Raw genomic sequence first — 27,457 nt, forward strand, 5'->3', positions numbered from 1 at the left:
ACTTGTTTTGTAAATAAAATCACCTTTTCCTGCTGCCACTTAATTTGTTTATCCCAGACACTTTTCGCCTTTTTCTTGTTCTAATGCATCATCAGTGGGATGATTTGCTGATCTGCATTTCCCCTCACTTGGTCTGGAGGTCGCACTACCACTTTATTACTGACATATAAGCACAACTTCGCATTCTGACTTTCTTCACACTGTTCACCATGTTTCTCCTTCTTTTTTGTGGTGTACTATTGTTCTTTTTCCACTCAATATAACTATTTCGTCGGACACTGCTTTTAACAATGTAAATATTGCAACTCCATTACATGTTTCCTCCTCTTCCAAGTATTTCTATGCTTGATGCAGAGGATGGACATGCAAACAAACTTGTTATGGTAAATGTAGTTTAATTTTGGTGTGAGGGTAAAACTGATGAAAGTTAATAGGAATTGCACATTTAATATATCAAGTGATACCTCTGTGTGAACTGCGGACTTGCCAAAGGTGCCAGTGTCCTGACTTTTGAAATGCCAAAGGTGGCAACCTAGTTGGAGTATAGTGGCGTAACTAGGATAACTGGTGTCCGGAACACAGTCCGACTTGACCCTCACCCCCACCCCCCACCTAAATCTCACCATTGCTTAACTTAATCCTTGCCCCCTCTCATCCACCCATGTTAGTTTGCTGTATTTGAATCCATCAATAAAGGAAAATTATTGTGTGCATGCTTTACGTTAGTTGTTGAGTATTTTTGGCAGGAGAAAGTTTAAGTCTGGAGCTCTCTGGTAAATATTTCGATAAGAAGTCACCAAACCTTCAGTGTCAAATTTGTATCCAATCACACCATCTAAACATGCAGGTATGTAAGCTGTAATGAAAAAGCAATGCACCAATGCTTAAATAATTGAGAATAATAAAACATGTTTCCTGTGAGTTACAATAGTGAACCTTAAAATTAAAGTTATATTCCCACAAAAAGAAAACACAGTAAAATTCAATTTTAAAAATCAATCTGTATAACATTTTAACACAAAGAGTATACAGTAAAAACTAACTTTTATACAAAAACATTTTTTCTGTTACCTCCTAAGAGTTGTCAGGCATATTTTCTCTGATATTTCAGCAAATATTTACAGTTTCATTTTTGCAATGTGTAGCTGAGCTCAACCCAGACAAATATTGCTCATCATGTCATTCACGCAATGCCCAGTGTTGACAGTAAACTTTGGTTTGTTTCCTGTTACAGACAAAATGATTTTTCATGCGGAATTTTACATGCCCTTACACAAGAGTGCTCCCAGATTAGACTAGCAGGATACTCGTTTCATTGAAACATATTAACAAGAATTGTAAAACATTTGGAATAACCACTGCTCCTGCAGCGACAGGACCGCCCAGGCCTGTACTGACTGCTACAGCCACGCAGCAGCACTGCTCGGTAGAATAGACTTCTAGCAGCTGAGGACTGAACCAAGTCAATCCTTGTCCCTCCAGATGGTCATACTATTGTGCAATCAGGCCAATAGGAAAGCAGTAGTCATACTTTATGACTGCAAGTGGTAATGTATAACACCCCATAGAGCTGAGAAAATCCCAATTCCAGGAGAAGGTACCTTTTCAGCCTTGAAATTTTACATTTTTTCTCTTCTAACACTTAAAATGGGAACTTCCCATCTTAATTGAAGCATTTGGACTCATAATTAAGTACAGATGGCTGTGCTCTTCAGACTCTACTGCAATAGCTCTTCCAAGCAAAACTGAATGTGGAGTTTGAAAGCAATCACGGGTCTTCTTTGCTCACAAAGACAAATGGTAAACTAGTACTGAGATTCCATTGTGCAGCACGAGGAGGAACAAGTTGAGATTTTTAATGGGTAATGTATATTGCTGGCAGAAACTATCACTGTGCCTCAATTTCTCATGAATGCTGGGGGGGAAAAAACCAAGAAAGGTAGCCACTGTTAAAATAACAGTACTTCCTATCATGCCAGGCAGTGTTAATCAGCAGTTTAGTAATGTTAAATACAGTCACTGCTAGAAATGAATAAAAATCCTGCACCCAGATTCCAGGAGGGGAAAAGACCACTTCTTGCCCCCCCCCCCCCTTCCCCCTCCCGATCCTGCACCCCTTGCGGATACCTGCAGTGGTAAGTCCAGAACAGTACACTAAGAGCAGCAACAACACACAGTACAGATAACACTGGAACTCTTTTAGTTTTTCTATGATGCAGCATCAGCCTTACAAGTACCGAAGGCTTCCTAAAGGTCAGTAAGCACGAGAGTATTTAGCCACAAATGCCTGCAGTTTAAGGTGGAATCATGAACAGTTGTAAATTTACATATACAGGGTAGGGCAAATAAAAGTGGCCTGCATAAATGAATACATTTTGAAACCATTTGTTTCAGCATTAACGGAGGATCAAAAGACTTACAGTTAATTCAAATAGGATGGAGCAACTACAAGTAGAGATGGCTCAACCTTGGAGCACACAGTCCTCATGCCTGACAGAACTGTTAGCAGGGGTCAGTCTCGTTGTGGGCCTCGCTGGCTACCCTGATCACCTGAACTGTCAGTGTGCAGTTACTTCGTGTGGGGAGCCCTCAAGTCTAAGATGCATCATAACAAACATCAGTCTTCAAGAACTGGCAGAACATTACAGCAGTCCAGCTTCAATCTTCCTTCAGCAACTTGCTGACCAGGGCCCAAAAGTGCCAAGTGGTCACTTTCAACATCTAATATAGTCACGTTAGTACTGTTTCCTTTCCTCTGCTGTGTTTCTCTGTACCCTGGTGCTCTGTTCTCTGGGTCACTTTTATTTGCCCAACCCTGTATAAAAGGCAGAGCCAAAAGTGAAAATTATTCTAGCAAAATTCAGGAATTTAGTCTCATTGTGTTGAACCTGTAAGCTGATACCAATTGAGGAACAGAGGCATTTAATGATGTCAGTATAACTCTTAACAACACAAAGTCAATGTTGTTCTGACTAACTAGGCACCACAGTACTATTATATCATTTTTCAAGCAAAAAAAATGTGGAAGGTGGAAATTAGTATTGTGTATTGAAACTGAAATAATAGTCTGATGATGACAATGTGTTGAAGTGACAGGCATATGGTGTTTATTAATGTTCATATTCTCTGGAATTACTGTTTTCTCTCCCAATTTTTTTTTAAAAAAGCAAGAAACTAAGTGGGTCCACAGTAAAATGATCTTAAAAAACAGAAAGGGTATACAGGATAAACATCACACTTAGGTGTGACACTTGTTGAAGGACTGATGCAACATAAGGGACACATTATGACATTGTTCAACAAAATGGAATATCTTATGTGAACTTCTTTATTATTTTATGAAAAAGAGAACAGAGAACAAAACTTTGGCATCCACAATTTGGTAGCTACGTATCAGAAAAACACTCTTAAGCCAGGTCCTGCAACAAATATTGTTTAGCTCTGCCCTGTGTTCAATATACAAACAACTATCAGCAGAAAAATAAATACTTTACATTTGTTTGTTGTGTAGCATTTAAAAAATGCTACACACCATAGTGGAATGGTAACAAAGAAGTAATCTCAATTCACTTTCTGAACACAGTACAATTAACCTCTTTCACAAATAATCTCTACAACACTAGGTTCCATGAGAACTGGGTCTAAACAACGATGGACTGTGCTGCTTAAAATATCATCCAAAAGACGATGCACTAAGCTGAAACAGATAGAGAAATATTGAGCTTGCTTTGAGTAATGGCCGACAATATTTCAAATGTTATTTTTGCAACATTTAATGAAATTTAATTTAAAAAAATGAAAGTGAATACTTACTTCTCATCAGTAACAAAACGCCAGAGATAAAGTTGTAAGTAATGAGTATCAACTTGTATTTGTTGAAGCCCATACCGGCTAAATGTTCTTAACCGAACACATTCTAGGAAAGTCTGGAAAAATAGGTAAATTAACCATTTAACTTCGCAAGCATTTATATTTTTACTAAAGATGTCACAGCACTAAAGGAAATAAACTAGTAGTTTGTATCACATGATAGATTCTTACCTTGAGACTTATTTTTATGATGCCAGTTAGTATAGAAACTTTTGAAAAATCAACAGATGAGAAGATTTCTATACGTTCTGAGAACAATTTTTGTATGTTAGTTACAATACTTGATTCTAGCTGGCTAGGGGCATATGATGACCAATTGGACCGATGCCTTGAAAGACTGACACTGGAAAATGAAATAAGAAAACAAGCCATTTAGTACAAAGAGACAAGAAACTATAGAAATCACAATACAAATACATTACACCAGAAGAACAGTTTTAACCTGAGAAGTAGCAGAAAGACAGGTAACATTTTATTGGATTATTACTTCACTGAGGAAAATAAATATTAAAAGAAGTGTAACAGTCGCTTGTTCCATACTTTGGTTATAATGTGTAAATAAATGCAAATAAGCAACAGAAACAAATAAAAAGTGTCCAATTCCATGACTAAATGTTACTTTGACATGCGGCAGAAAATACTGGAGGACAAATTTGATCCTCCCTGACCAGTTTCTAGTGAACACTATAAATGGAACTGAATAGAATGTACATTTACACCATAGGTTACACTAAAGGACCTTTTCCTCTTCTGCCATTAAAGTTGTCCAGGTGTCTTTTAGGTTAGGAGATGCTTCAAGATCCCATTAAAAAAAAAAATCGTATCATTTAAAACAGTAACCAGAATCAAATGAACAGCAAATTCAGAGTGTGAGAATCATAATTATTAGCTGCTGGAGCACTTACAGCAAACTCCCAGAAACCACATCTCTCTTAGAAAGTAGTCACATCCAAACCATATTAGGAGCTGCAAGCTGTTTGAAAACTGAAGAAGAGACAAGGGAAATTTTCAACAATATGTGGAACATAAATTGGAAGGACAGATTAGATTTCCTAAGAGGAGGAGTATTTAGAGCAACAAGCTTATGTATCAGATTTCATGAAGTCCAGAATGAATTTAACTACAAACTACCACGGATAAAGGTAAATGCGGTCGATGGACGTAGATGTTATTAACTGGATGTTTCTACAAACCATCACATTTAGACACAGTGGACATAGAGACATTCAAAGATAGCCTGAGTATATAATAGATTCTGGTGAAAGATCTATCAGAAAACTCTTAGGAAATTTTGGCCACACGTTACATCTATGAATTGGTCCCGATTTCTATTCGGTCTCTTATGAATCCAGCTGATGTTGAAACTGAAGACAGAAAGCATAAATATTTCATTATGCATTTAAAAATGTATTCACAAATGTGGATACTTCTCTACCAATGCTTCACCACTGCACACACAAATGAACGAAACTGAAACAAGCATCCTTGGTACCAAACAACAACTGAGGCTAATCTGAGTGGATAAGGTACCAGGTATTCTTTTTGATTTTACACTAAATACTCTGTGAAGTGTCATATCTTTCAAGAATATTTGTCATGGTGAATAGTTCCTTGTTCTCATGACTGGAGAAGAGAGCTGGTGATTGCTCTTGTGGCACTGATAGGTCATATCGACCATGAATAACATAATCTTTGGGACTCAGATGGCTCATCAGAGCCGCCATGTTAATTCAGTCTGTTCTTGTACCTTTTACTGTGTGCACGTGTATGATCATTGTCAAAACATATTTATGTGCAGATATAAATGGCGAAAGTTTATTCCGTACACGCTACTCGTATCCTGTTCCCATACTGGTGACCCTGAAGTTTCTATGTCTTCCGCGACTGCCGCGCCGGGTGTTGTAAATCAACAGGTTATGTGCACGCCGCCATGGCCACCTCATCCAACGCTTTTTTCAAATATTTGGAAGCACAACAATGATCGCCGGACCTCTTCATTCCTTTGCCAATGACCGGTTCCACATTAATTCACAGTGATTCGCGATCTCCAGCCATGTTACTCTACAATGTCGCTCTACAATGGTCGAGTGCCACACCGCTAACACAAACAGTGGACTCGGGTTTCGTGTTGCCAGACTACACTCACCGACATGTGAAGTGTGAAGTGCATAATATTCAGAACTGTGTACCTACCGATCGATCATATAATGCTCAAAGCGATCTACATTCGCACAGATACTTTGACTCCCAACGGGCTGCAACAACAGTTACTGTTGCACCGTGTGCAGTGCCGCCATTATTGCAAAAAGCACCCGGCCACTATCAAATGCGACCTGCTCCGGTTTTGCCTCATTGGCAAACTAATCATTCTAGTGCGCACATTTCTCCATGCTCACTCCCCAAACTGGTTGCTCAAGTTTTCGACCATGTTGGTTCACGTGCATCATTCGGTGTTTTGCCTTCCAATGGCGTCTTACCTCAGCGATGTGACTTCTCACAAGTTCCACCGGTCAATTATAGTGCGACCTCACGGGGCGTGTTTTTAACGTGCACGGAGAACTTAAACTTTGGTCATACGAGTTACCGACCCCACCCCCTGCTCACCACCGCACTCGCAGGTGGGGCCGGTTCTGGCGGGGAATTGTCACTCTCGACGACAGAGTTCTCATTCAACTCACAGACACTGTGGCCTCGCTACCCAACGACCAGTTAAATGTCAGTGTTGTGCATAGCCTCACCCTCCCTTGTGAGTGCGACCCGACGACAATTCACGCCTTCATCTCATCTCACTGGACGGCTCGATTAGCATCCTGGCTTGTCACAACTACACCCAGCCATCCGCCATTCCGCCCGCCTGCTCTCGGGCTGGCCGCCGCATCGCCTGTCCTCGCTGGCTCAACAACTTTCAGGCGGACCTGCCTCCGGTCGCAACGCCTCCGCACCCCACCCAGGTCAAGGTGGAGATCCCGGTTGTGCGTCTACCATCTCGTATGATCACCAACAACGTCGATACCCACATGGTCTTCCCTCAAGACTCATCCGCGATACTCCGTACTGCCCAGGGGACGGGAAGGGGGGGGGGGGGGGGGTGAAGGGAGGTGGCTGTGTGGCGTCGATAGGTCATATTGACCACGATGAATAACATAATCTTTGGGACTCAGATTGCTCGTCAGAGCCATCATGTTAATTCAGTATGTTCTTGCACCTTGTACTATGTGCACGTGTGTGATCATTGTCGAAATATATGTATGTGCAGATATAAATGGGGACAATTTATTCCATACACCGCTACTCATATCCTGTTCCCATACACTGTTTACAATAAGGATAATACAACAAATGCAGACAATTACATATCAATAACATCCATCCACTATAGGATTCTCGAGAATATTTTAGCTCACACTTGGTGAGCAAATGACACTCGAAATATGATCAATAAAGATAGTGGTAAGGAAAGTGGCCCTGTCGGCCGAAGTGGTCGTGCGGTTAAAGGCGCTGCAGTCTGGAACCGCAAGACCGTTACGGTCGCAGGTTCGAATCCTGCATCGGGCATAGATGTTTGTGATGTCCTTAGGTTACTTAGGTTTAACTAGTTCTAAGTTCTAGGGGACTAATGACCTCAGCAGTTGAGTCCCATAGTGCTCAGAGCCATTTGAACCATTTGAAAGTGGCCCTGATTGTTTGGGGTATACATATCTCCTGCAAGTATAAATGATAATTTCTTACATAATATGGAAAAATGTTGATAGTGTACAAAGGAAATGTAGCAAGATAGGAATTATTTCAGCTGGCTTTTTAATACACACTCTTAAACTACGCAAAAGATTGTGAACAACTGCATGGTACTCTGTGAAAACACAATTTGTTATACAGAAGATTCATGGACCAACTAGACTAAGAAAAGACAGCTCTACCTGAATACATTCTATCTATGTCACTTTAGGTAACTGTAGAGTTACTAAATAAACAGACACCTTGTAACGCCGGAAATGCATATCCTCCTATTTCCATCTATTGTACTATAAATTTTTTTCCTTATTTTGTTGCCTGAATATATGACATTTCTGTGCCTTTATATATTGTAATTGTTTTACTATTTGTATATATATATTTATGCATCTATGTCGATGTATAATTGGTTGGTTTTGTAAATATTATTTGTATTTTACGCTGGGTCTAGCCTAGGGAAAACTATGCTGTCGAACGAATACATCGATAGGTCGTGTGGAGAACCAAAGTGTTTAGGATCTTTGGTAGTGTGAACTCTGCCGCGTGGAGCATGGGCAGAGCAGAGAAAGTCTGGCTGGAGGAGGGCAGTGGAGCAGGTGTGTTATGTGACGCTCCTGCGAGTTGCCGCGCTTTCGGTGTTTGGCAGCATGTAATTGCGCTCCACTTCCTATGTTAGTTTCTGACATGGTGTCGCGGATGGGAAGCATTAGCTGGCACACATCAAAAGCCCGTTTCGGCTGGAGACCGTGTCGAGAAGAAGGCGTGCCAACATCCAGCTTCTGCAACAGCTACGGCCGACAATGAGTGATTGTCCCCACCTCCTCGACCGATGACTTCAAACCTTCAATCAACCAACAAGGAAGACTGGAAACACGTAAAGTTTTAGAACTGTATGGCAGACCTCAGCTTTTCAAACTGTCCAATCTGTCTCACAAATTACAGCAACGTAGCATGAACCTTTGTTGCTCATTGTCCCAATTGCAGTACCAAGCAGGGTCCCTTCCTTTTCCGGAATGAACCCGAGTGTCGTTGAAATTCATACGCCAGCATTAAAGTAATATCATTCCCATTTCACTGCTTTAATTTCAAAGTTCAGTTAAAGTATTCATAGCTTGCTACAATATTTAGATTACACAAGTGCAAATTAAGAGTGCGAGTTTTGTTACCATATTTTAGCTTACCTGTGACTGCAGCTCAGCTTGGTACATACTACATTTTACTATCGTTAATTGTTCAAAATCATTTAATTCAAGTTCAAAGTTAAATCTCTTATTTCTAAATTGCGTAGATTCAAGTAGATTTTGAAATGATTACTGAGGTAGCCCAAGACTAACCTTATTTTACTGAATTTCTTAGTGCTTCAGAAACAAAGCTCACTATTAATTTCAGTCACTAAATTAACTTTCAGTTTTCCGGTTTTATTAATTCTTTTGCGAAATTAAGTCAGAGTGTAGCGAAATTTATTACTTCTGACAAACCACCAGTTTTCACACAACACGTGTCAATCTTCAGTTGCCACACTTTTAGTGCTAATTATATGTGCATTAATCTTTCATTTTCAGTTATTATAGTAGTTGTCCATAGGACTGGCGACCGTAATTTTCCCCAAATCTCAAATATCTAATTAATGCCAATTAATTGTTAACGTAACGACTGCACATTTACTTTTTTTATTAATTTTACTCTTTTCTCAAAATTAATTTCCACCAGTTTCATTTGCATTTTTCCTTTCATTTAGATGTAACCCTTTCCTCCCTCTTTACCGACAGATTAACTTCGGAGACGATCGCTTTTCCCAAATTTCCATTAGGTACACCCGGTTTAATTTTTCACTGTCATTAAGGTCGATAAGTGAGGAGGAGGTTACACGTGGCGACCTGGTGACAGGACAATCTTCGGATTTGAGGTTGTTCTGGACACGAATTTTGCATTGTGCATATCTCATAACAAAGTACTGGTTACGAACAGTTCATTACGTCAACTAGAATAAGTAGTGGGAGGAATCCTAATTAGATTTGAGATTTGGCATTTATATTGAAAATTGGTAAAATGAGTGAAGGCAACAATTACCAGAATTTGGTAGACTTGGGTACGGAACAATCGGTCGAACAGTGGGAAACTCACACCGCGGAACCCATTGTTCTGGGGCAGGCGGCTAACATGAGACGTGACCGCCGAAACGCAACAAAGAGCAGAATTGGAATTCCAAACTTTAGAAAATGTTTCGGAATCGGAAGCGAAAATCAAATCTGTACCCCTAGATGACGAATACGGGGGGACATATATAGAGGAACCAGCTACGGAAGTAAAACCGGTAGTTTCCGGGAATTTAACTGACTTATTGAATGTTTTGATTAACGAAATCAAGAGTCAATCGGCAGAAATTAAAGCTCAGTCTGAAAAAATTGACAGGAAGCTAGACAACCAGAACAAAGCTATTAATGTTGTTAACAACAATGTTGGAGTTGTTAACACAAAAGTTGATAAAATCAAAGAAGATATTGTTATGATTAATACCGAAATAGGTAATCTTAAACAGGAAATGATAGGAGTTCAGGTGGAAATTGCGAGCATAAATACTCGTTTTGATTCCGAAATTAGCAGAATCGAGAAAAGTGTAGGAAAAGCAGTTGCTCCGATCATCGAGAATAAGGTGACAGAACAAATTCAATTAGTGAGAAAAGAGGATCAACAGAAGGTGGAAACTTTAAAGGCTTTAGTATCCGAAGCAGATACTAAAGTGAGGAAGCAGGCTAATACCGGCGAAGAGAAAAAAAGGGAAGTAGAAACGCTTGCGACAACCACTTGCCAAGTAATTACGAGAGTGTCGGAATTAGAAAAGAAACTTGACAAAAAACAGAGCTATGTGCCAATCTGTGCACATAGTTCGGAATTTTTGACGAAAGAAGAGCGGTTCGACCCCTTGAAAAAAGGCAGTATACACGCGACAGATTTCATTAAAAATTGTGAATGAGTTTTACCCAGATCATGGACTAATGAGAGAAAAATTAATGCGGTTATTGATGTGTTGGGTGATGATGCCAAGCGTTGGGGCTTAAACCTCAACATTACGAACCTGACTTTTGAAGAGTTTAAAAATTTGTTTCTGGCTGAATACCGGTCAGAGCAAAAACAACAAAGTGTCTGGCGCGAATTTGTCGTATCGAGGCCTTTCGATGCGAATTCGCGCGGCTCGATGAAGGAGTTTTGTGAGGGCTGGATCCGCAAGTTGGAATATTTGCATGATTGCCGCACGGAATCTGGGAACTCTACAAGAAGCTTCCAGATGATACAAAACGCTACGTAGGAAGCAATTACAGGACAATCAATGATTTCCTGGAAAGAGTTGAGGACGAGGACAATTGGCGCAATAATCGTGACAGTGGTAGAGGCCGTGGTAACAAAAACGGGTACCACAGCAACCACAACAATGATAATTATGGGGAATAATGCATACCGCAATCTTGGCAGCAATAACAATAGTGGTTTGGGCCGTAATGACAATCGGTACAATGCAAATAATAACAGGAATGACGGAAACCAGTATCATACTAGTGTGATACGGGCTTCGCAGAATAGTAATAACGCCAGAGGGTGTGACCAGCCGCCTCAGCAGTATCCGGGGAGTGTATCTGCTGGCACAAGACAGGGAAACCATTAGCCGCGCCGGTGAGGGGCCGACCGGGCGTGGAGAAATTTTGGCAGCCCAATAACAGTAGAAAACCGAGGTGTCGCCGTTATGAAAATTCCGTATGGAATAATCAACGGCGGAAGAGTGTGCCAGTGTTAGGAGAAAGGAGTGCGCCCACAAGTAGTAGATCAGCTGTAGACACGGCAGCAGAAAATACATTCACTGCCAGTGAGAACAATTTAAGCAGTGTTCCGGAAATCGATTATAAAGTGGCAGCTGTAACACCCACAGCGGAACTGGAGATTGAGTTTAAGAATGATTCGCAAGTGTTGAGAGAAGATCAGATGTCGGATAAAACGTCCGTCATCGAGCGAGGGGATGCAGAGAGGGATGAGGTCTGGTTAAGGCAGTTCGGTCGCTTATATGACGAACTAAGAGATTATAGGGGCCCGTATGGGAGAAGTGTTTATGGGGAGCGCGTGCAGGATTTTCCGCGTCTCGTCCCGCAGAAAGATAGTGTTTGTGAAATGATAGAAAGTTCTGGCCCTAACCGGCAGACTTTACCAGAGATAGTTGATGTTAATGGGGAGCACGAACAAGATTCGTCGTGTTTCATACCGCAAGAGTTGGATGTTGAAGTAGTAACGGAAAGTTCTGGCCCTGACCGGCAGACTTTACCTAAAGTTATAGTGTTAGAAGTGGCCTACCCATCTGACGCAAAACTCCAGTTTAAACACTGCGAAAGTATTGAGGAGAAAGATTACGAGAATTTTAGTGATAGCCGGACACGACTGGTAGAAAAGCACATAGATTACAGCGTGTATGAGGTTAGAGCTGACGTTATACGGTCAGATGGTAGCAGTGTGGGTTGCGCAGATCCAGAGGAAGTAACTGCAGATACTACTGGGCACATTCCTCGAGGTAGATTGGCAGATGAGATCAATCTGGCCAAAGAGGAAATCCTTTTAGATGACAGAAGCAATAGTTTAGTGGAAGAGATAATCAAATTCCCTCCACGGATTGACATTGGTATTGGTGTGAAAAAAGATCATTTGCGAGAAATAATGAAGCTAAAAGCCGATGTTTGCATACGTCGTCATGACGCTAAAGCGCGTTTTGCTAAGTTTGCAATCGGAGACTTAGTACTTGTAAAAGCTCATGAGAAATCGAGTAAGATAGACAATGAAATCTCTAAATTTAAGTTTGTTTATAATGGACCATATAAAGTCATTGGTATACCTCACACAAATGCTTATTGCTTAGAGTCTCCAAGCTCTGGAAAACTATTAGGTATACGGAACATTGTAGACTTGAAATTGTACCAACCTAGGATTGATTAATACCACAGAATGGGTAATTTGTACAGTATGTAAATATAGAGTATAAGATTTAACGATTTGCTAGATTGCCATGCTTTTGCCTGACCAAGAGGACATTAAAGAAGTTGTAATTAATAAGTAATTAATTTTGACTAAATGATTTAAGAGTTACTGATTATTAATCAATTTAAAAATTCAAGCTGCTAGTTTAAGTTTTCAGCTGAGTCACAGTAGATTAAGCCATGTAAATATGATTTTGTAACTAGCTGTAAGATTTCATAAACATGTGATTTACTAGTCATTGCCGATGTACTTAGACGCTGATTTAAGTTTCAGGCTAGTACATGCGTGTGATGATGAACAGTGTCGAGTTATCCACTGTGATAGTGTTAATGGGCTCCTTGAGATTACTCGGGAGTGAGTTTTTCTGAAAGAATTCAGTGAAACGGACATTCTGGAAATGCCGTTACAAGGGCGAGTGAGATCAAGCGTGCCGCACAGGCGGGCGCAACAATACTGGCGAGGCAGAGCCACTGTCGGCTCTTGTGCTGCTGTCGGCTCTTGTGCCGCTGTCGGCTCTTGTGCCGCTGTCGGCTCTTGTGCCGCTGTCGGCTCTTGTGCCGCTGTCGGCTCTTGTGCCGCTGTCGGCTCTTGTGCCGCTGTCGGCTCTTGTGCCGCTGTCGGCTCTTGTGCCGTTGTCGGCTCTTGTGCCGCTGTCGGCATTCTTTGTACTTGCAGGTATGGAAGGCGGAGTTTTTTTCTTCCCGGACAGCTGATGTGAAAGAATTCTGCTGTTAATATTTATGTTTTTGTCGATCTGCTGTATATTATTTTCTTGTTTAGCGATAAGTGGACTCTCATGACGAGAATATCAATTATGAAAAGGTTATATAAAATGCGTAATCTATGCAATTAATTATTAATTTGTGTATTTTAATATACCTGTTTTTTATGACTCCTCGACCGACGACTTCAAACCTTCAATCAACCAACAAGGAAGACTGGAAACACGTAAAGTTTTAGAACTGTATGGCAGACCTCAGCTTTTCAAACTGTCCAATCTGTCTCACAAATTACAGCAACGTAGCATGAACCTTTGTTGCTCATTGTCCCAGTTTCAGTACCAAGCATGGTGCCTTCCTTTTCCGGAATGAACCCGAGTGTCATTGAAATTCATACGCCAGCATTAAAGTAATATCATTCCATTTCACTGCTTTGATTTCAAAGTTCAGTTAAAGTATTCATAGCTTGCTACAATATTTAGATTACACAAGTGCAAATTAAGAGTGCGAGTTTTGTTACCATATTTTAGCTTACCTGTGACTGCAGCTCAGCTTGGTACGTACTAAATTTTACTAATGTTAATTGTTCAAAATCATTTAATTCAAGTTCAAAGTTAAATCTCTTATTTCTAAATTGCGTAGATTCAAGTAGCTTTTGAAATGATTATTGAGGTAGCCCAAGACTAACCTTATTTTACTGAATTTCTTAGTGCTTCAGAAACAAAGCTCACTATTAATTTCAGTCACTAAATTAACTTTCAGTTTTCCGGTTTTATTAATTCTTTTGCGAAATTAAGTCAGAGTGTAGCGAAATTTATTACTTCTGACAAACCACCAGTTTTCACACAACACGTGTCAATCTTCAGTTGCCACACTTTTAGTGCTAATTATATGTGCATTAATCTTTCATTTTCAGTTATTATAGTAGTTGTCCATAGGACTGGCGACCGTAATTTTCCCCAAATCTCAAATATCTAATTAATGCCAATTAATTGTTAACGTAACGACCGCACATTTACTTTTTTTTTATTAATTTTACCCTTTTCTCAAAATTAATTTCCACCAGTTTCATTTGCATTTTTCCTTTCATTTAGATGTAACCCTTTCCTCCCTCTTTACCGACAGATTAACTTTGGAGATGATTGCTTTTCCCAAATTTCCATTAGGTACACGCGGTTTAATTTTTCACTGTCATTAAGGTCGATAAGTGAGGAGGAGGTTACAACCTCTGTAATCAACTTTATCAGAAAACTGAAACACTGAGTGTATTCAACTCACAAAACAGGCATATGATGAAAGAAAAAAGACATGTAAATGAAAAATCTTTACAGAAGTTGGAGTCCTCATTGCAGTTTGAAACTTGGAATTCTGTATGGCATGCAGACAAGTAACAAACACTTATGATACATTCTTTTTACATCCCAATACGACAAGTCAAATTACTTCCAAAAGGAAAAAAAAAAATTAAACTAAGTAAGGCTGGTTTACACAGTAAAACAGCTGAAGAAGGAAATGTTTATAACTTGAAAAATGTATTGAAAAATGCATCGTTTAAGGTACCATGCCAGTCTGTAAACAGTGGTCAGTTTGAACATTTGCTATGATACTTATGTTAATTAAGTGGTGGCAAGTAGGTGTGCAAGATAATACTCATTTTTCATTTACTTCGACCTTTTCAGGACATACTGACACATGAAACACGGACATGCAACTGTTTCATTTCTAAAGAAGTGCTGTATGGTATGTGAGCAAAGTATGATACATGTTTATGTGAAGCTTTGTTTTCCTTGTTCTCATTGTGATGAACTGTTAGTCAAAACATTTTGTTTATTTATACATTTTCAATGAGTTGCATTTAATTTTGAGTAATGACGTCCATATGTCAGATTTCAATTACGTTCCTGTAGTGTTAAAAAATGTGCAACTTTGATTCTTAGTTCCTACACACACCTTCCTTTGTTCAATGGTGTCTTTCAGCCCTAGACTTTTGATCAATTTGTTATTCCACGCCCTGTATAACAAGTTCTCAGAGACAATGTCTAGAGGTAGCAATGAAGCTTCTCAAATGTTATAAACACTTGCTTTGAGTACACAGCAAGTGTTTATAATGTTTTAGAAGCTTCATTGTACCTGTTGATATCGCTGGCCAGTATGACCTCTGGCACTAAACCCATTTCCCCATGGGTTGTCTAGCTGCAGGGCCACAGGCTCTTCTCTTCCACAGACATCAGTCTTCTGTTAAACAGCAAACACATAGCGGTACTGTGACTGCAGACCATTTCTTCATATTTGGTCACGTGCCCACACATGCCTACAGCATGTAGACAGGTCCTGCTCTGACAATTACCCTGGGCACAATCTGGTGCCCATTGACCAGAGCCAACTTGCACTAAGCACTGCACCCATGCCACAGCGTGATCACTGGGCATCAGCTGCATTCTCGCCGCAGCACTATGCCAGGCTCCTGGAAAGAGCACCCTGTTTCTGATCTAACGCGCTATTATTGTTACCCATCTTGGTTATGCAATAAATTATTGCAGATGTATACCTGGAAACACTGTTTATTTCTTGTGCTCTTGCCATCACACAAGTACACAAAAGCTGGCAACAATGCAGTCTCATCAGCATTTCTCTACCATTGCTCCTGGACATGGCTGCGACTGAATCCATTACCGTCTCCCGCCGACATCCCATCTAACCCCCCCCCCCCCCCCCCTAAACTTTTGGCTGAGCCTTTTGGTGTCATCACATTTCTGGCAGCTGCCCTCATTTGAGCTGGCTTACAATCAGCTGCTGGTGCCTCACTGATGTCCAATCTATCTGTCTGCTTCAGCCGAGCCCATCGGCCCCTGATATTCCACCAGCCGGTCAGCATCTGGCCAGTTTGAGCCCATGGCACTTCAATGTCTGCCTTGCGATTTTCCCCACCTACCTGGGTCTCTCACCAGTCTTTCTGGTGCTCTTCTGTCATCTCCAGCATCCTGAACCACTGCATGTTTTATGCCCACACTTCTCTACTGAGCAACATGCTATATTTCTTTCGGTGGTGTCTTTTCTGGTGCTTTCCACTTGGCTTGCTCCTCTGCATGTGGCACCTATGGTGATGTCTTTTTCCACTGTTTTTGAACTCCCTCCCAGCCCTCCTTTTACTCTACACATGTTTCTTCACATGCTGTGCATTCAGACTCCCATTGTGTCTCAGCCTGGCCACTGCTGGTTGAACCTTGCCACTGTACAGCCATCGACACCTTTCCGACCTGTCCCTCCTTATCCTGCATTTCAGTGATCATGGAACACCCTCTGCCTAGGACCCTGTCTCCACCATCCAGGGGATCTCCTTTCCCCTTCCTGCATCTTTCAATTCCAGCTGAGATGACACCACTGTCTCCTTCTGAGGGGGAAGGGGTACTGTACATGGCTGTATCCCCTGGCCAGTACAACTACCCACACTACACCCACATGTTGCAAGTTGTCTAGTTGCAGGGATGTAGGTACTTCTCTTCCAGACTTCTCGGCTACACTACATGTGCACCGTTGATAGCAGCCCTGAGATCAAGGGTCATTCCTTCATCTGTGGTCATGTATCCACATGTGAATATCTGTTACCTGCCTATATAGGCTGTGATATGACCACCAGCAGGCAGACGGGCTCCATCCCATACCCCATCGATCAGAGTCAACTCGTAGCCTGCTCTGGGCAGTTACACTGGGTGCATCCTGTGGCCCATCAGTAAGAGCTGTATAGTTCACCTCATCTGCTCATTGGCATTATTCCGCACTGGGTGGACACTACTTGTTGAGCACTGCCTCCCAGTGGCCACCAAACCTGTCGGCACCAGCTAGCCAGTGTCATAACATCACAGCTACATAGAATGCCTTGTTGGTCCATCAGCTGTCGTGTCTTGTGTGCATGGCCACTGCTAGTTAGGCGCTGTTCCCAATAGCCACTGATGCCTGCTGCCACCATCACAGGCCTACTGGTTTCACCAGTGCTGCCAGTCTTGCTGAGCACCAGCCTCACCAATGCCACATTGTCTCACCAGGTGTCAGCTGTGCCCAAGCTACAACATCAGTGCCATGTGCCAGCTGCACACACAACAGCATTACACTGGGTTCTTGGAAGGAGCATTCTCTACTGTCTTTTCTAATGTCTAATTTATCAATTCAGGTAGTTTATGTATGGACTCAAGTGTTTTCATTACAGGACTCATCAGTGTAAATGTATGAAACAGACACAACTGAAATAAACAATCATAAATAAAATGTAAGAACTTTTGACAGGATACAATGAAATGACCTCCATTATTTTCAAAAGATGCAAATATTCATTTATGTACTAGTTCACTTCTACTAACTAACCCACTTAATTTACAATATCTCATGCATTTCTCTCCAACATATGTGAAGCCACAAGATTAACTGTTTCATCAGTTTTTAAAAGCTGTATTATTAATGATGCTAGTAATACCCCATATAATTGCTATTGTTTCTTTCAAAAAATGTAAATGGGAAAAGGAAACCATTCACATGAAGCTGAGTGATATATGTTGCATAGAAACGCATACTGTGCAAAGATGTTACTAGCTATTGAGTTATCACTCTTAGTGGAAAGTAAGTACACAATCTCACACAAACAAGCACACAGGCATTCAAATACACCATTGCATACATCAAGAAGCACCTGATGTCAATGATTTAAATTATTAAAATACTGTGTCAAGAAGACACAAAGAACTTGTGACATACCCAAGAGAATATCATGAGCTGTCAGTGACAGCATAACGTGCAATCTTAATCTACGTCTACGTCTACATGTATACTCTGCAAATCACACTTAAGTGTCTGGCACCTTTAGATTTGACTGATTTATTTTAGTACTCATGTGGATGATCCCTCATTTTTCACTATTTAGGGTCAACTGCCAATTTTTGCACCATACACATATCTTTTTTAAATCATTTTGCAATTTGTTTTGGTCTTCTGATGACTTTAATAGACAATAAATGACAGAATCATCTGCAAACAGCCTCAGACGGCTGCTCAGATTGTCTCCTAAATCATTTATACAGATAAGGAACAGCAGAGGGTCTATAATACTGTATTGAGGAATGCCAGAAATCACTTATGTTTTACTTGATGACTTTCCATCAGTTACTATGAACAGTGACCTGTCTGGCAGGAAATCATGAATCCAGTCACATAACTGAGACAATATTCCATAAGCACGCAATTTCACTACAAGCCACTTCTGTGGTACAGTGTCGAAATCCTTCTGGAAATCTGGAAATATGGAATCAATTTTAAATCCTTTGTCAGTAGCACTCAACACATCATGTGAACTAGTTGTGTTTCACAAGAATGATGTTTCCTAAATCCATGTTGACTGTGTGTCAATAGATCATTCTCTTCGAGATAATTCATAATGTTCAAACACAATATATGTTCCAAAATCCTGCTACATATCAGTGTTAATGATATGGGGCTGTAATTTAGTGGATTGTTCATACTATATTTCTTGAATATTGGTGTGACCTGTGCAACTTTCCAGTCTTTGGGTGTGGATCTTTCGTTGGGCAAGCATTTGTATATGGTCGTTAAGTATGGAGCTATTGCATCAGCATACTCTGAAAGGAACCTAATTGATATAGAGTCTGGACTGGAAGACTTACTTTTATTAAGTGATTTAAGTTGCTTCACCATTCCCAGGATATCTACTTCTACGTTACTCAAGTTGGCACTTTCATAAACTATCCAGTGTGGCTGTTTTACCTACACTTAAGTCCAGGGGAAAAAAATAAGCAAATAATAAACCAGACACAGATGAAAACGATAAATTAAAAACAAATGTAGCCTTTGATTGGTCCACTGATATAGTCTGTCATAATGTAGTCACCCCTCCCACACACTCGCACTCTCTCTCTCTCTCTCTCTCTCTCTCTCTCTCTCTCTCTCTCTGTCTCTCATTTTTAAAGGATATGAAAAGTAAATATGCAAGCAAAATCTTATTTTACCTATGAGTTCGCCGACTGGAGTCTGAACTGTGTTCAGCTCGTGTACCCTCTTCAAATAAAGCACCCACTTGTCCATCTAGTGCTGCCACATCTTCCACAACACGCTTCATTACAGCACGCACTGTTCTGGGTTCTATTGTATGTAGCCAATCACGTGTTTCCACAGATTTTCGCAACATCTGAGATGTAGAATGTAACATGTTTAAACATGATAAGATTTAAATTACATAATCAATTATAATCAATAAAAAATAATAATATTAAATAATAATATTTCAGGCAATTGAGGGGCAACATAGGGGTGTCTCTTATCAAAACAGAGAAAACTTGAGCTAGCATAATATGTGCACAGTGTTAATAACATGAATCTCCAGCTTTGAGAATGTCTTAAAATGTCATTGGGAGACATAAGGAAGATGAAAAATAAGTGGCTGCTGGAGAGAAGGATAACTTACCCTGAACTACTTATCAGGAGAGAGAGATAAGGTGCACAGATTGTGGAGGGGGGGGGGGGGGTGTCAGCCAGAACTGCTGAATCCACCTTCACCTTTGATGTTTCCTCGCTCTCTTCCTTCTCTCTTTAATCTCCACAGAGTGTGTTATCTTGGGGTATAAGTCTGGACAGTAGTCCCAGAAAGAAAGTAACTGTCTGTTGGGATATGCCAGGGGTAGAACACTGAGGACCTCAATGCTGGTATAGTAGTGAGGATAGAGTGAGATGGGATCCTGTCACCTGCACATACAGATGTATTCAGATAACCATCAGGACCTGATAGTTACAAAGATGTGGGTATCTTCACCCTAGTTATAACTGGAAGCTTCATATTTTTTCTTTTGTCAAGTGGCTCATTGCAATTAGTCATCATTAAATGTTTGATAAAAAGCCAACCCTGTGGGTGATCGGTGATAGAGGCTGTGAGATGAAATATTACTCAACACTTTTGCCAGCAATCTTGCTGTCAGGATCTACTGGTCACTTCTTGTGAAATAAGACAGCAAATTAATGATGGAAGAGCTTGTTTAGTTCATGCAAATGATAATATGACACTAGGAATATTTGTTCACTGGAAATCTTTTTCTTAGATAATATAAAATATAAACATTTCAATAAAAGAAGTGAGCCCCTCTATTACCCTCTGCACCCACTTCGGGGATGGCTACTTTAGGGAAAGTCAGGTTATCACTAAGGAAGCCATCATGAGAAAAATTATAGTTGGGAGAGGCAGAGGCACTAAACACTTTGATATTTTGTATAAAGTGAAATAGATTTGCAATTATTAATGAATGAATGGATGAACTTCAGAGCATTCAAACATTGCGGACCAAAAGATAAACAACATTTGCTAACAATGGTATTACGGCTGCTTCTGCACCACAGCATTGTTTGTTTGCAAAATTTGGCAAAATCTGAAGTACGGACTTTGTCTGTATGAACAACTATGACCTCCACCAATCTGAACATGGGTAGCAGGAACACATATCGGATATGCTCACATTTATAGTTGGAGAACAGCACACATTTTTAAAAAAATACAAAAAAGATATTACCTGTGAAACATTAAGTCCTTGCATCCGCACATAATGATTTAGCAGGTCTTGTGCAGCTTCATGCATGGCTGCACACAGTTCAGAAGCTGGTGTTGTCTCATGTTGTTCTTCTATCCCAAACAGTTCATCAACAGTACTAAGCTAAAAATACCAAATATAGTTATTACTATGATACAATGTTTGATTTTTTGAAAATATTAATTCACATAACAGAAAATTAGTACTTGGTGCAATGATCAGTGAATGAACCTAAATGTGCTAAAGTTGTGTAGTGTGCGTAAGTAGATGAAACTTCCATATGTATGCCTTGCTCTTAGTCCTGCCTACAAAATGATTTATTTAACAATGCAGAAAATGACAGATTGCTACTTACTATAAAGAAGACACATAAATCACAGACAGGCACAATTAAAAGACACTTACATTAAGCATTCAGTCACAGCCTTCATCATTAAGATAGACACACATGCCATACGCACACAAGCAAGCACACATCATGCTCACGATTGCCAACTCCAGCGTCTTGGCCTGAGATGCTGGAGTTGTTGATCGTGTCAGCATGATGTATGCTTGCTTGTGTGTGTGAATGGTGTACGTCTCTCTTTCACTGATGAAGGTCGTGGCTGCAAGCTTTAAGTAAGTGTCTTTTAATTGTGTCTGTCTGCAACCTGATGTGTCTTCTTTGGGGTAAATAGCAATCTGTCTTTTCCTACATTGTTGATATTTCTAGCTAGAGTTTCCATTGTTTGAAATGGTTTATTTATTTTCATGTCCTTTAAACCAGAAATTTCTTGAAAATAGCCCATACAATGAACTCATTGCTAACTTTAAAAAGTTCATTTAGTGTGCACGCTTCATCCAGTAGGTAGCACTGCAGCAGGTAACCTGGTTCTTGCAACTTGCCACATTTGTACAGAACATCTGTTTCATTCAGAAGGAACCTCCTCCCCCCCCCCCTTCCTGCCACCCTCCTCCACCACCCAACTTCTGCTTGTTGGGCTTGAAGTGTACCACTCCCATTCACATCGAGTTCAAAGTATGGCAGCTTACTGCCAGAAACAAATTCTATTCTTGGGAGGATGTCTGCATTCTCCAGTTCTATCACATGTCTTTGATTGAAGGTGCTCCCAAGCAGATTGCAATCTTTGTATTGGGTGGTGGGAGTCAGTTTCCATCTTCGTTCTCTCAGCATCCTGATCCGGGGTTCTGGATGACTTTTCTAAAATGTACCCCTTTCCCTAAAAACCTCTCCAGTCCTTTTCCTTCATCTCTTTTCCTTCCCCTTCAATTCTTCCACCAGAAAAAGGAGCCACTGGCTCCAAAAGCTTGTAAAGTTAAATCCTTTTAAGTGTGTGTGTTCCCATGCTGCCACTTGGTGAGTAGATCTTTTTTATCTGTCCATTTACATTATAATGCAATGTCCTGCTGCACATGGACATGGTCCCAATGAGGGGTAGAGTTTCTGCACTAGTGTTGGTTTCGGGTATTCTGTTGCAGTTTTCATTGACTCACTGACTGTGGTGTCGAGCTACTTCACCTACGCAGATGGCACAGACCCTGGCTTAGGTGTTGATACAATGTTATTTAAATGTCTGGATGCAATACTGGGCTGTGTGTCAATACACTATGTGATCGAAAGTATCCAGACACTCCCAAAGACATACATTTTTCATATTAGGTGCATTGCATTGTGCTGCCACCTACTGCCAGGTACTCCATTATCAGCGACTTAAGTAATCATTAGACATCATGAGAGAGCAGAATGGGGTGCTCCGTGGAACTCATGGACTTAGAACGTGGCCAGGTGATTGGGTGTCACTTGTGTCATACATCTGTATGCAAGGTTTCCACACTCCCAAACATCCCTAGGTCCACTGTTTCCAATGTGATAGTGAAGTGGAAATGTGGAGGGACACGTACAGCACAAAAGCGTACAGGCCAACCTCGACTGTTGACTGACAGAGACCGCTGGGACTTGAAGAGGGTTGTAATGTATAATAAGTAGACATCTACCCACACCATCACACAGGAATTCCAAACTGCAACAGGATCTACTGCAAGTACTATGAAAGTTAAGAAGGAGGTGAGAAAACTTGGATTTCATGGTCGAGTGGCTGCTCATAAGCCACACATCATGCGGTAAATGCCAAACGACGCCTCACTTGGTGTAATGAGCATAAACATTGGATGACTGAACAATGGAAAAATGTTGTGTGGAGTGCTGAATCACAGAACACAATGTGGCGATCCGTTGGCAGGGTGTGGGTATGGCGAATTCCCAATGAACATCATCTGCCAGTGAGTGTAGAGCCAAAAGTAAAATTTGGAGGTGGTGGTGTTATGATGGGGCCGGCCGGTGTGGTCATGCGGTTAAAGGCGCTTCAGTCTGGAACCGCGTGACCGCTACGGTCGCAGGTTCGAATCCTGCCTCGGGCATGGATGTGTGTGATGTCCTTAGGTTAGTTAGGTTTAAGTAGTTCTAAGTTCTAGGGGACTGATGACCACAGATGTTAATTCCCATAGTGCTCAGAGCCATTTGAACCATTTTTTTGTTATGATGGGGTCGTGTTTTTCATGGAGGAGGCTTACACCCCTTGTTGTTTTGCATGGAACTATCACAGCACAGGCCCACATTGATGTTTTAGGCACGTTCGTGCTTCCCACTGTTGAAGAGCAATTCGGGGATGACGATTGCACGTTTCAACATGATCGAGCACTTTTTCATAAAGCATGACCTGTGGCAGAGTGGTTACATGGCAATAACATCCCTGTAAAGGACTAGCCTGCACAGAGTCCTGACATGAATCCTACAGAACACCTTTGAGATGTTTTGGAATGCTGATTTCATGCCAGGCCTCACCGACCAACATCGATACCTCTCCTCAGTGCAGCACTCCATGAAGAATGGGCTCCCATTCCTCAAGAAACCTTCCAGCACCTGATTAAATATATGCCTGTGAGAGTGGAAGCAGTCATCAAGGCTAAGGGTGGGCCAACACCATACTGAATTCCAGCACTACCAGTGGAGGGTGCCACATACTTTTAAGTCATTTTCAGCCAGCTGTCCGGATACTTTTGATCACAATATATTTTGGCTGTGAGCAGTGCTGGAGTCATTCACCTTCACACATCACAGTAGATTCTCACCATGCTTCTCTTTTACTGAAACAGAAAATCAGGTATTTGTCTTGCTGGGACTTAGCTTCTGGTGGTTATTAGCATAATAGAGGCAGAGTGTGTACAAAGTTTGTGCCAATTTCTCTTCAATCCCTAAGAAGCCTGAGTCTTGCACTGCCACTGCTGTATCAACACTATGTATGACATGGCTAGTGTGATTTGGTATTGCCCAGTAATTTGTGTACACATTGTGCAATATTGGTGCCAGGATATTTCCTTCCTCATGGTAAACCATTCTTCTGATTCCTCCACCAACTGTTCTTTCCATAGAGACTAACATAGAGTCTCTTGCTGAGGAGAACGGTGCCAACCAAGGATGTCAGATGATGGTCTCTTGTCCGATCATATAGTTTAATCAGTGTATTGTCAATTAGATGAAGACCACTTCAGTAATCAACTTTTTTTTCAAACCTGCCCTCAAGATGTTGTGTCCTGTTTAACAGCTGGTCAGTGCATAACTTTAAATGTCAGAAACCTGCTTGCTGGTGTACAGATTTCTCTTCTAGGATGCTGGTGATTCGATGAAGTATCAGGCATTCCATGATCTTCAAGGTATGGCAGAACACTGACACAGAATGGAAACTTTTTGGGTCATTTCACTCCTTTCTTGGTTTAAACAGTGTGGGGACTGTGGCCTTCTCTCCACATCTTTGAGATCTACAACTTGACAATAAAGTTGTTCATCATATTCAGGTGTCATTTCCGTGTTTTTGGTGATATGTTTTCAGTTTTTTAAACCTTCAGTTTGTCAACACCAGCTGCTCTGTTGAGCTTCACATCATGGATGGACAATTCCAGCTCAGCCATGGTGACCACATTTTTGAGAAAATGTCTTTCACTCCAAAGATCCCATGCTATGTGCTCTTGAGTCTTTGTAGTTACTTTGCGGATATTGTTCTTAGAACATGCGGGATCTCTGATGAGGTTCTTGAGGAGCTCTGAGGCTCACCTCCTGTTCACTTCCATGTCATGACTTCCAACCATGTTGCTCCACTTTATCTTTTGGCTTTCAGCAATAGTTCACATCAGCTCAACTCTAGCTTGTACACTCTGTTCAGTGAAGGAGTTGTTCTGGCAGAGATCTTGATATTTCTGTAGTAGAGGTTTGGCAGTCTTACAAAGTTCTATTACATACTCTATCATACAGCCTCATTGTCTGTTATCTCCTTGAAAGTCATATGGTTATGTCAATGAAGTGTTCATATCCTTGGACTCACATGGTGGATCTGTGCTGTGTGTGAAAACTCATTCACCTGTTTCTATTGAGGGAGGCGGTGCAGTGGTTCGCACACTGGACTTGCATTCGGAAGGACAATGGTTCAAATCTGCATCCAGCCATCCAGATTTATGTTCATGATTTCCCTAAATTGCTTCAGGCAAATTCCAGGATGGTTCCTTTGAAAGGGAATGACCAATTTCCTTCCCTAATCCAAGCTTGTGCTCCATATCCAATGACTTTGTTGTTGACAGGATGTTAAAAATTGATCTCCTCCTACTCCTTGTTTGTTTCTCAAATAAAGCTCTGGTCCCAGAAAAGACAAATATGATGTCAGGAGTGTATCCTATTCTACATCTATCACTTTTGAAAGTGAAGTTGTCATGAATCAGCTGAAGGTCATGAGCACCTGTCCGAGAACAATCAGGGATGTGGAAAGTCTAGATATACATTAAGATAGAAAAGTATCTGTCAAACACTAATACTTGGTGTGCTTTCATTTCATTTAACAGTGAATCTTGTTATCACTTGTTCATATTAATATAAAGATGGCCACCATAAAAAACTCAACACAACGATAGTAAATTAGTTTCATTTATTTTTCCTCCAACATAGAAGCAACTTCCATCTGATGTTATATGCTTAGCACAAAATAAAATAACTGCAAGTAAATTATAGCAAGTACCTGACAAATATTTCAAAATGAGGTATCTTCTATTTTTTTATGGCTAACAGATTAAGTGAGTATTGCATGTACGCTTTATTATCTGCTGTCCAATGTCAGTAAATATTTCCTGATAAATATGAAAAATGAAAGTTTCCATCAAGGGAAGAACAATCTTAACATGTTACTATCAGTTTTTGTGTCTCTCCAAATCATCAACAAGTAACAAAGCCCTGACATGAATCAACTCTAACAAGCAGAAGATTTTTCCAAAGATGAAGCATATTACTTACCAAATAATGCACACTAGATGATTCCAGCTCAAGACAGGTCTTGGAAAGTAGCAAGAGCAGTGAGGGCAAAGGTACAGATTTCACTGAGTCACTGCAAAAGGATCGGGCTGTAGCTGTTAAATGATGCAGGAAACCTACAACCAGCTCCTCTCGCACACTGTCCACACAGAATGCATCACGAAAGTGAGGCTTCAGCCCAAATGTCAGTTCAGGTTGCACAAATACCTGTAGACCAGAATATGGCAAAAAATTAGTTTTATTCTTTTCCTGCAAATTAAAGTATTTTACATTATTCATACTTATACACCATATTCTACTGATAATAACAAAAGAGAATTGCTTATAAGTAAGTAGGAGTATACACACAAATTATAGCTTAATAATAACTGATAAGTGATACCCATTCTAATTTTTGTGTGTGGTAAAATTTAAATTACTTTATTTCAAAAATATTTAGTGAAACTGAAGTCAGATCTTTTATCACCTTAAATTTAATTGTGATGGAAGACCACTGACATGACCTTCATGCAGATGTGTAAGTTTCACATAAATATTAGAGACTTACGTTGACCTTGTGTGACTCATAAATACAGGTTTGAAATCAGAGACTTTCATTCACAAAGGTGCAACAATTGGAAGTTTTAATGTAAATGGGGAGTCAAGCAGAATTAAGATGTGCTGCACTTCTCTTGAAAATGTGTAGGATAGCCCAAAACTGTGCCCACAGATCCAGCTATCACAAAAGTTCACAAAATGATACTGGAAAATCAGTATTTAAAGATGTATGAAATAGCCGTCACCATTAGCTTATCAAAAGAAAGAGTACAGTAAATATTATATGAAGTATCTATGAGAGAGCTTTGTGTATGGTGGATGCTGCATTTATTGCATAATGTCCAAAAGTAAATGGGAAAATGAATCTCTCAGGAATGTTTAGACTGTTGTAAAAAGATCGCTACTGATTTAGTCTGACTGACTGCTACTGTGGACATGGGACTTATGCAACACTTTACACCAGAAATAAAACCATAATTATAGCAGGTGATGGAAACTGGAGGCTCTGCATCATTAAAGGCGAAGTTTATTTCTGCTGAAAAGATATTGCAGGTGCTTTCTGTGATGAAAAAGGTGTTGTTTTTATTAAGTACCTCACAAAGAGGAAAATAATAATTTGTAAATTACATGCAAGACTTATGCATTTGCATTTTATAATA

The 27,457-nt window shown here is 40.5% G+C and overlaps 1 protein-coding gene across 1 annotated transcript in view; it reads right to left on the minus strand.

Moving 5' to 3' along the window:
- Positions 1–3,312: 3,312 nt before the first annotated feature.
- LOC126416121 (vacuolar protein sorting-associated protein 51 homolog) overlaps positions 3,313–27,457 on the minus strand; it is a 121,201-nt gene continuing 97,056 nt past the window's right edge. The window contains exons 10-15 of the mRNA XM_050083646.1: positions 26,244–26,468; positions 20,894–21,034; positions 19,346–19,524; positions 4,042–4,213; positions 3,814–3,926; positions 3,313–3,697 (exon numbers count right to left, since the gene is read on the minus strand). Of these exons, the coding sequence (XP_049939603.1) occupies positions 3,589–3,697; positions 3,814–3,926; positions 4,042–4,213; positions 19,346–19,524; positions 20,894–21,034; positions 26,244–26,468 (939 nt within the window). The 3' untranslated portion in view covers positions 3,313–3,588. The remainder of the gene's footprint in view (positions 3,698–3,813; positions 3,927–4,041; positions 4,214–19,345; positions 19,525–20,893; positions 21,035–26,243; positions 26,469–27,457) is intronic.

This window comes from Schistocerca serialis, chromosome 8 (genome assembly GCF_023864345.2).
Source record: "Schistocerca serialis cubense isolate TAMUIC-IGC-003099 chromosome 8, iqSchSeri2.2, whole genome shotgun sequence".
NCBI classification, from domain to species: Eukaryota; Metazoa; Arthropoda; class Insecta; order Orthoptera; family Acrididae; genus Schistocerca; species Schistocerca serialis.